Source organism: Brassica oleracea, chromosome C1 (assembly GCF_000695525.1).
Source record: "Brassica oleracea var. oleracea cultivar TO1000 chromosome C1, BOL, whole genome shotgun sequence".
NCBI lineage: Eukaryota > Viridiplantae > Streptophyta > Magnoliopsida > Brassicales > Brassicaceae > Brassica > Brassica oleracea.
In genome coordinates this window covers 29,600,345-29,610,705 of record NC_027748.1, presented here as the reverse complement: position 1 = coordinate 29,610,705, position 10,361 = coordinate 29,600,345, and the positions used below count along the sequence as shown (strand labels likewise).

The 10,361-nt window shown below is 32.5% G+C and overlaps 1 protein-coding gene and 1 long non-coding RNA gene across 2 annotated transcripts; one reads left to right on the top strand and one right to left on the bottom strand.

Annotated features, from left to right (window-relative positions):
• The first annotated feature begins 1,740 nt into the window (after positions 1-1,740).
• Positions 1,741-2,530, top strand: LOC106303495. The gene is made up of 4 exons (XR_001262492.1): positions 1,741-1,858; positions 1,978-2,039; positions 2,181-2,299; positions 2,382-2,530. It is a non-coding gene; the product is annotated as an uncharacterized LOC106303495 (long non-coding RNA).
• Positions 2,531-6,526: 3,996 nt separating this feature from the next.
• LOC106336951 (putative F-box protein At3g49980) lies at positions 6,527-6,990 on the bottom strand. The gene is made up of 2 exons (XM_013775949.1): positions 6,824-6,990; positions 6,527-6,695 (listed from the first exon to the last, which is right to left on the bottom strand). Exons 1-2 carry the CDS (start codon positions 6,988-6,990, stop codon positions 6,527-6,529), a joined length of 336 nt encoding a protein of 111 aa, XP_013631403.1.
• Between the last annotated feature and the right edge of the window lie 3,371 nt (positions 6,991-10,361).

Below are 10,361 nucleotides of genomic sequence, written 5' to 3'. Positions count from 1 at the left end.
TGGCATCCCAGAAGAAGTTCAACACCGAGATAATGCAGAAGCTAGATCGTTTGATGTCTTCGAGTTCATCTTAGTTTTTTTCGGGTTTTTAAAACTTTCTGAATGTTTTTTTATTCTATTTCGGTTTGTATGAATTTTAAACTTTCTGAATGTTTTTTTTCTATTTCGGTTTGTATGAATTTAAATTATATAATATTATTAGTTTTAAATTTCTGATTTTTTTAATTTATTAATTAATTTTTAATATAAAAACATGTATAAAAATGCAAAATTAATTCGTTTTTAAAATTGGTATATTCCGACGAACTCTGGGCATCGGAATATACCGACGGACCAATATCCGTCGGAATTTACCGACGAACCAACTTCCGTCGGAATATACCGACGAACAAATATCCATCGGTATATTCCGACGACTAATGTCCGTCGGTATATTCCGACGACCAATGTCCGTCGGAATACACCGAGGAATCCACTACGTCGGAATTGTCCGAGGAACGTTCTCCGTCGGTAAATAGTTTTTCCGATGAACTCTGGTCTCGTGTGTCCTCATCGTAATATCGTCGGAAGTTCGTCAGAATGACGTTTCTCGGTATTCGTCAGAAAGTCGTCGGAAGTTCTGACGAAATTCCGACGAATTTTTTTTTTCCGACAAAACGATACCGACGGACAGGTTTGTCAGAAATTCGTCGGAATCAGTCTATTCCGACGAATTTCTGACGATTTCGGCCATCAGAATCCCTCTGTTTTCTTGTAGTGAGCTATCTCATCCTTCATCCTCATGCCAACTTTGCCCTTCAAGCTATCATCAAGAGGCAGTGGAAGAGTGGCTTGCAGCTTCATCCATTGATCCAGAGAAGGACAAAATCCAGGCTCCATGAACTGATGCTTAGCCCTGTTGGTAAGCAAGTAATCAGGACTCTTGAATTCACCTACGGGTTTTGATTCTTTTCCTCATCTCATCATATACATATAAACATTATTACTTGTGGTCTTAGACATTAAAAGACATTTTGAGATCAAACTACATAATGAAGTTTGTCCCTCAAAAGTCTTTTTCATAGTTGGTTGAATAAAAAAATATATGTAAATTAAACCATACCGTTAATCAAAAGAATTTTTTTTTTTGCCGATCATTTTCCATTATAAACATTGGAATGCTAAATATCTGTCTCGCTTTCTTCTGGTTGAGATTGATATGGATGCAGTAATGATAAAAAAACAAAGAAATATAGCATAACATAACCGTAGTAGGAAAAGCAACACTAATGTTTTGTGAAATTTGCCTAATTGTTGCTAAGAAAACGTAATTGAATTTTAAATGGATTTGCCTTTATAAATAGGGAAAATATACACAAAGTGGAAGATTTTTGAAGAAATTTAACTATACGTCGCCCTAAACTTCGACGGCATAACATTATATATGCAGCTCACACAAAGCGATAGAGTATCTTCTATTAACAACCCATACTCAACAAATCCCAATTATTTATGGTCTATGAGTATATTTTAGTAAAAAAGCATGATTTTCATGTTTGCTGTAGTGATCGTCTAGATGAATCTTGAAGTTATGTTTTGGCATTCCGTTTATCAAATCTCTTGATGGTTACTTATGAGAATCAAAATTTAAGTTTTTTCTCAGTATGATTCTGTATGAGTATATGTATGCCGTGCTCTTCCATCCACTAGGCTATTTTGTAAATTATCCCAAGAGCCTTAACTTAATTTATCACTGTTTTCCTTACAGGGAGAACTTGTATCTGTTAGGATTGAGTATGCAGATGCGCTGCTGGAATGTAGTGCTCCTGATGTGCGTTCCCAAATACTGGCTTCTGAAGTCAACAGTTTGGAAGACTAGGTAAATAAGGTTTGGATGTTTTTCTTACCATTGCATTGAAGACAAGGTAAATAATGTGGTTTCCAAATCATGTATCTTCCTGGATGATAACTTGGTAGTTATTGCATATTTGGCTGCAGTTGGCAATTGAAAAAGAGGAACTGGTCCAAGCATCATCAATTCACTACCTCAATGTGCTCTGGTAAATTTAAATTATCAGAAACTTAATATTCTTGCATGATCTAGCATCATTCGTAATGTCCTACCATGATTTCTTATTGTTTGTCATGTATCTTAACCACATGAGCTGAACAAAGACTTATCCAGAAAACTTGAAGTGCAGAAATAACGGTTAGAGCTACCAATAGCCCCGAATATGGCGATAGACAATGTGTCACCCTCAAATAAGCTGGATTCTCACATTGTTCAAGAGTACTACCAATTGCAGATGAGGGCGATGAGGTACATTATGTATTTTCTCTGGTTAGAGTTTTAAGCGTGAGTCTGAAAAGAGACGAGACGTTAATCATTTCCTCTTACTCAGGTGTTAAGAAAGGTTTCTGGGATGGATCATGAAGATGTTACAGGATGGCTGTCGATAAGGATAAGCAAAATTCTCTAATGCACCACATTATCGCCTCGCCCTTGCTATCTTGTACATCCTGACACAGCCATGGACCACTACTGGTAGCAATATTCATATTTTCTTTTATCAAAAAAAAAAAAAAAAATATTCATATTTTCTTGTAGTGTTTTATCCAAAATGATGTGGGTTGATTGGGTGATGTATTTCAAGCTCTGTATTACCACAGTAAATTAATGAATTACAATCTTAATATCTTAACTTGAGCTCATGCACAAGGCATCTCTTTCTTTGTGTTCCGTACTGTTTCCAAGAAATTGTTTCGCCTTCCGAACATACAAAACAATCGTAAGCTAGAGCTATTCTCTGTAACAGCAACTACTTCTCTTAAAGAGTTATTTAAACACTGCACGTGCACATTCACGTGACTTCTCTCTTCGGTTGAATAGAGTACAAGACATATCACAATTCTTCTGAAAAATAAATTGATAGACTAAAGTATGGTAAGGAAACATGAGCTAGAACTAAACTTTCATTTGCAGGTTCTCCATTGGGCTCTTCAGTTGTTTCTGTATGATGTTGTGAAGAGATTACTTGCTACAATCTGCATTGTACATACAGCTTGTGCCGCTTGCTTATGATGGTGGAAACAGCATGGAAGCTCATATACCATTACATGTGTTTAGCATGAGTGAAACTATTTGGATATATTTCATATTGATTTTACCCTAGATCAGTACCGGCCTTGGAGCTTGTGCTTCCGGCCGCCAAATATTAAGATTATAAACGGTTACATAAGGACGGTGAGTTCTCAGTAGCATAGTGGTTGGGTTGATGTTACAGGTATTACAGGTTTTATTCTGGCTTCTAGCCTTGTAATTACTAGGACCGGCTCTGCCTTAAATATACATATGATCTTAGGATAAAAGGCAATACATGAACTTAATTTCCCAATTCTATTTTTTCATAGTATCAGCAGAGTTAAGAGTAAGATCTAAAAGAAAGTCAGAGTTCTATCAAGAACACAAGCATGATTGCATTTCAAGTTTCACAAACGACCTGACTGATGAAATTGTTGCTGCTTACAATACTGGCTATAACAAGCAGAAACCAGTGGCAGACCCAGCGAATGTTTTAACCTGGGTCAAGCCTTTGACTAAAAAAATAAAAAATTTATATGGGTTTCAAGGTGGGATCGAACTTTGGTTACAGGGGGTTCAGAGTATAGCTTTAACCAAAGATGCTACTTAATCTTTATTGATTTTACATGCAATTTCAAACTTTATCATATTTAAGGGGTGTCATGTGACACCCTATTGGGCTAGTAGGTCCGCCTCTGGCAGAAACAGAGGTCAGTCTGCTCTCATTATGGTATTGCTAGTCACACTGTCAACCGCTGTTATAAACTTCATGGGTATCCTCACAGATACAAGTTTCAATATAGCAACTCAAAATCATTTTCATTGCCTACTTCTTCAGGAAAGTCACATAAAAAATCCTCAAAGTGTAATTTACTATCACTTTAAACTTTGATGTTTTTTTCACGGACAAAACTTAGGTTCATCCTCTGTGGTGAACTCTCAGATTCACCTCTATTATTAACACCAATCAAATTTCCATGTAGGATTAGTAAATAAGGAAGAAATTAAAACTAACAAAAAAAAAAGGAAAATAGCTAAAAAAAGAAGAAGAAGGAGACGTAGCCGTTAGAAAAGGATTAGAACGTGATCTTGTTTTATCAATTAGGTTTTAAGAATTCTCTTGAAGTTTGATAATAGGATGCTGCTCCCAAGTAATTTATAGCCTGAATTACAGCCTCGGCTACGTTGTTGCATCCGTATGTTGCTCTACTTTCTTTTATTCTCTTTCAAGTTAAGAACATCAATTTTCTAGAATCTCTATTAAAATAAGGTATAATTGTTATATGTTATCTAAGGTAATCTTTGACTGGAGTTTATATTTTGCTATATAGTTGCAATGGAGAATAATCATTTAAGTGGTCAAGAAACAGTTCCCATTAGTCAGGGTGAATCTAGTTTGCAAGTCTCCGGTGAAACTCGTTTGTTAAGTCAGAATTCGGATGAGCTTTTACTCGAGGAAAAAGATGATACACTCAGTAGTGATGATGCTTCAGTCAGTGATTTCGATGAAGAAGAGAACATAAACAACAACGAGGAACATCTTCAGACTAAAGATGTTGATGCTTTAGAGGCAAACAATGAAAATCAGAAAAGCTATGAACTATGTATTGGAATGGAGTTTAGTTCTGATGAGTCTGCATATAAAGCTTATAGAAAGTATGGAGGCAATCATGGTTTCGATGTAAAGAGACAACGGACTTCGAGAAAAAACCAAAAGCTAGTAAGGGTGGTTTATGTATGCTCAAAAGAGGGGTTTAGACAAGAACCTAAGGTCAAGAAATCATTTTCACGACCAACCACAAGGCGTGGTTGTCAAGCTCGCATATCTTGCTAACCACTGTGTGTGTAAACAACAATATTCAATAAAAATAAATTTTTAAATACTCTGCTTTCTTCTCATAAAAACAAAGAACCATAATGATTTTCAGGAATTGTGATTATCAGAAAAATAATGTGATTATCAGAACGTGATATTGATAATCTCTCGGCAAAAAAGAAGCTTAGCTACTCAGAAGCCGTTGCAGATTGTTGTCATCGCCGTCAAACATGGCTTGATTTGGTTTGGAGAAGGTGAAACCGAAATTGGGCGACGGAGAAGAAGAAGCAGATGGAGATCACGTTCTAATCTTTTTCTAACGGCTACGTCTCCTTCTTTTTTATTTTTTAGCTATTTTTCTTTTTATTTGTTAGTTTTTATTCCTTTCTTATTTACTAATCTTACATGGAAATTTGATTGGTGTTAATAATATAGGTGAATTTGAGAGTTCACCACATGGAGTGAACCTAAGTTTTGTCATTTTTTCACTATCAGTTTTAACTTTTAAACTGACATTTGTATCACAAAAAACGTACAAAGTAAAAAATGACCAGCAATACAAGTAAAAAGATGATATGTCAGTTTTTTTTAATTTTTTTAATTAATAAAATAAACAAAAAAAGTTAAATAAAATTCAGAATTTTTTTTTAAATGGAAATTTAAATCAAATTTAATAAAATTAAATAAAAATTTGCTTTTAAGCTAATGTTTGACGGGCTTAAAAGCCCGTCCTTGCATATTACACATATGGAAACCTTCAATTCTTGTAGATAGTTTCCCTATTTAAATAATTACAGTAGTCAATTTTTAATTCAAATTATTGTTTTACCATTTAAAGTAATTAGAAAAAAATCCATGTGACAACTAGGAAATAAAAAATTCACTGATTATGAAAAGATTGCATTTGTAGCTTATTTAGGTTCCGACTGGTGACCTTTTCGGGAACACGGAGAACGAATAGGAAATGAACGTATATGAATAAAATTGCAGGAATGAAAAGGAATGCTTGTTCCTTATCAAATTTAACAAGGAATGCTTTTGTTCTATATTTCTCTACAAAAAAAGAATGCGGAGGAACAAGAAAGAAAAACTATTCCTTGTGAATGGTGATTTTTTTTGGGAATGATAAGAAATTCAGTGTTTCCTTTAGTTCGTTGGTGACCATTAGGTCACTGGATTTGAACCAAACTGGGAACATAACTAAATAATGGAAAAAAAGACAACAATAGTTTAGATGCTCCGAAATACACGTTTGTGATTTTATTATCCTCCCCAACAAGGTATACAAAGTCGTTGGACTTGGTCGCGTCTTGGATGTCCATCCATCTCTCACAGCACACGAGGACTTTCTTCTCCTTTTCCACCAATAAACTTGTTAGATGGATGGACATCCAAAAAAAAAAAAAAAAAACTTGTTAGATGGCAAAATTGAACCTCAGGGGAATCCACTACTAATAGTTTGCTCCACAACGCCACTTCGGTCTCATCATTTCTTACCCATACCTCTATTTGTGATGTCCGTCTACGTAGTCGTAACACAGAACGCTTCTGTTCTCTAACAAGAGAAAGAGATACATAATTATATGGACTGCGACACTGATTGGGAAGACAAAGACATCGAAATGTCTCGGTCTGGTAGTCAAAACTGACTAAGAATATACCGTTGTCAAACTCGTTGATAATATATACCCAGCAAACCAGTATGTCTTTCCTCTCAAAGACACGCGGTACTCAGTGTCTACTAACTGACAGTCAATATTGAGATCAAGAGTCCTCCATAAGTTAGACTTAATCTCACAGATTTCGAATTTTGATTGTCTATATCACCCCCGTCATAACGCTCGTGTCTCAGAATTTTGTAGCTAGTATTGCCGCAGTTACTGTCTTGGTAGGGTCCAAGATTATAGGTGTCGCTTTTCCTGTATGGATATCTTGGTTGGTTCCACTTGGTTTGGCCAGTACAGGGGTTCCAAACCACGATTCTTGTCTCTTCTTTGATGGTACATAGCAACAAGCCATCACAATGAAACACTTGAGATATATCGAGTATAGCTGAATTAGAAGAATGCTTATCAAATAGGCTAATCTCACCTTCAAACTCGGCAGATGGCATTCCACGGAGGTGGACATTCAACGTAAAAATCCTGAACTCTTTGGTCAACATGAGAACAAAACTCTGTTTTTTTGGCTTTCTCAAAGTGATTTCTTGCAAATCTACTATCGTTGAATAACGGTTCCAAAGTTTGCAAGTACTTCGTAACCGTCTTAGAGATGTGGCCTCCTCCTCTACAAATCCTGTGGAAGTTGTGACATACTCATTGCCATCGCTCAATGATGAATGGTGAATACAATTTTATGGGGTATTTCATGTTTATGTAAATGGAAACTGAAAAAATCATTTTTTTTGTTTCTACACAGAATTTAATCATCGATGCCGCCTATTTACTTATCTAGGTGTATTCCCCGCATATGCAGGCATGATCTTCTTATGAATACTTATTAGTTTATGTCTTATTAATCTAAAACCAGCATAATAAGTTACTATTTATGTTTTCAAATATTTAAATCAAATTTATATATGTCAAATATTTTTCATCAAATATATACTTATTATTATGTTAAATTTCTCAAAACACGCATATCTTAGAAATAGTTTAGAAAACATCTTTATGCAAATGTTTTTGCTTGGATAACAAAAAAATAAATAAATGTTTTTGCTTGACTAATATTTAATTATTAATTATTTTGTATCTTATTTTTTAAACTTTTATAATAAAATATTGGTTTCTGATAGCAACACAGTATATATAAGAATTATCTTATTTTTTTAAAATATATTTTTGATAATTTTATTATATTATTTTATAATCAATTATTTAATATTTAATACAATATAAAATTTTAATATTATTAAAATAAAATTCGTTTTGATTATATATAAAATTCATTAAGGGTATTTTTAAATTAAATAATTAGTGAATTAGTTAAAATCTAATAATAAATCAATAACCTAGCTAAAAGTCAAAAACCTAATAAGAATATGACAGATAAAAAAACTAACTAAATATTTAATATAACATATAAATTTAATACTATTAAAATGAAATTTGTTATCAATTATATATTAGATTCATTAAGCGTATTTTTGAAACAGTAGATTAGTAGTAACTCAGTTAAAAACTAATAATAAATCAATGATTAGCTAAAACCTAATAAAAACATGACAAATAAGTAAAATTAACTAAAATTACGGAGAACATGACAAATCAGCAAATTCACTTTTCAAATTAGTGAATCAGTTAGAAACTAATAATCAGTTAGAAACTAATAATAAATCAATAACCTAGCTAAAAGTCTAAAACCTAATAAGAATATGATATATAAGAAAAAGTAACTAAAAATTTAATATTACATATAAATTCAATACTATTAAAATGAAATTCATTTTTAATTATATATAAGATTCATTAAGGGTATTTTTTAAATTAATAAATTAGTGAATCAGCTAAAAACTAATTATAAATCAACGATTTAGCTAAAACCTAATAAAAATATGACAAATAAGCAACATTACCTAAAATTATGGACAACATGACAAATCAACAAATTCATTTATCAAATAATAGTATAGATTTATTTGAGAAGAATGATAAAATAATGGAAATTTAACATATAATGTACATATATTTGATCAAATAGTTCCAGTTCTGCCATATAACATATATATATATATATATATATATATATATATATATATATATATAAGGGTTTTTGCCAAAACTAACCCACAACTTGATTTTAACCCCAAACTTATACCCAAACTTGAATCAAATGCAAAACTAACCTAAAAGCCTAGTGAAATTACAGCTCAGCCCCTTGTGACCAAACAAAAAAACAGAAGCCATTTTTACGAATATAGCCCTAGTAAATCGTCTGAGTCGTCTGAGATGTTGGAAGTCGTCTGGACGACTGAAGTGTAAGTCGTCTGGTACCGGTTTATTTTAAAAATAATTTATAAATCTTGTAAAAAAATATTTTGATGCGTGAAAAATAAAAATCAAGTAATTATAAACAGTTTTAAGTGATATAAATTAAGATATGATAAAATTGATTTGTTTTGAAGATAGATGAGTGGAAGTAGTGAATCATGAAATACTTTGGTTTAGGAGTTTGGCAAACATATGTTGTAGTATTGTATGTATTGTTAGGGTTAGATTTTGGAAAACTAAAATGTTTTTTTCAAAAATTAGTTTTCACCTATATGTGTTTATTTATGTGTATAGTAAACACTTTTCAAGTTTGATTTGATTTTATGAAGTCTTTAACTAGATAATTAAGTTTAGGGGTTATGTTTAGGGTGTGGACAACTTATATTTCAGTCGTCTGTTGAATAATTTACTCAGACGACTTACATTTCAGTCGTCTGGTGAAGAAAATAAAACAGATGACTTACATGTAAGTCGTCCAAATATTCCCGCCTAAAATTTTTTAAAAAAAATATTTTCCCGCTTAAATAATTTAAACCAGAAGACTTACTTGTAAGTCGTCTGGAAAATCTTCTATTTTAGTTTCCCGCTAAAAATATTTAATTTCCCGCTAAAAATATTAAACTCTTCTGGACGACTTACATGTAAGTCGTCTGTTTTAATTTCTTCACCAGACAACTGAAATGTAAGTCGTCCAGGAAGTCGTCTGAGTAAAAAATATTTAATCTAATTGGATTTTTTGTCTCCCTATATAAAGAAAAATTTACACATTCTCCCTCCTCCTCTCAAATGGCTGCAACAAAAATGTAATGTTCATCATTCTAAAACTCTCCAACCTCTCTCTAATCTCTTTGACTTGAAAACACCAAAACTTTATATGAATTTTTCAGTTTTGTCTCATGTATTTCTTACTAATCTATCTCTTTTACAGGTTTTTAATCAAATGGTACTCATCTTCCATTAATTTAAAGGTAAATCTATTAATTTTAGATATGTATTTTTGTGTGTTCTATAAATGTAGATTTATCTAATCTTCCACTCATTTTCTCTATTTTTAAGTCATTTGAACGTTTTTGGATATGCAGGTTTTTCAGATCTGGATTTGATATGCAGGTTTTTCAGATCTGGATTTGATATGCAGGTTTTTCAGATCTGGATTTGATATGCAGGTTTTTCAGATCTGGATTTGATATGCAGGTTTTTCAGATCTGGATTTGATATGCAGGTTTTTCAGATCTGGATTTGATATGCAGGTTTTTCAGATCTGGATTTGATATGCAGGTTTTTCAGATCTGGATTTGATATGCAGGTTTTTCAGATCTGGATTTGATATGCAGGTTTTTCAGATCTGGATTTGATATGCAGGTTTTTCAGATCTGGATTTGATAAACCTGCATATCCAAAAACGTTCTAATGGCTTAAAGACAGAAAAAATTAGTGGAATATTAGATAAATCTACCTTTATAGAGCACACAAAAATACATATATAAAATTAATA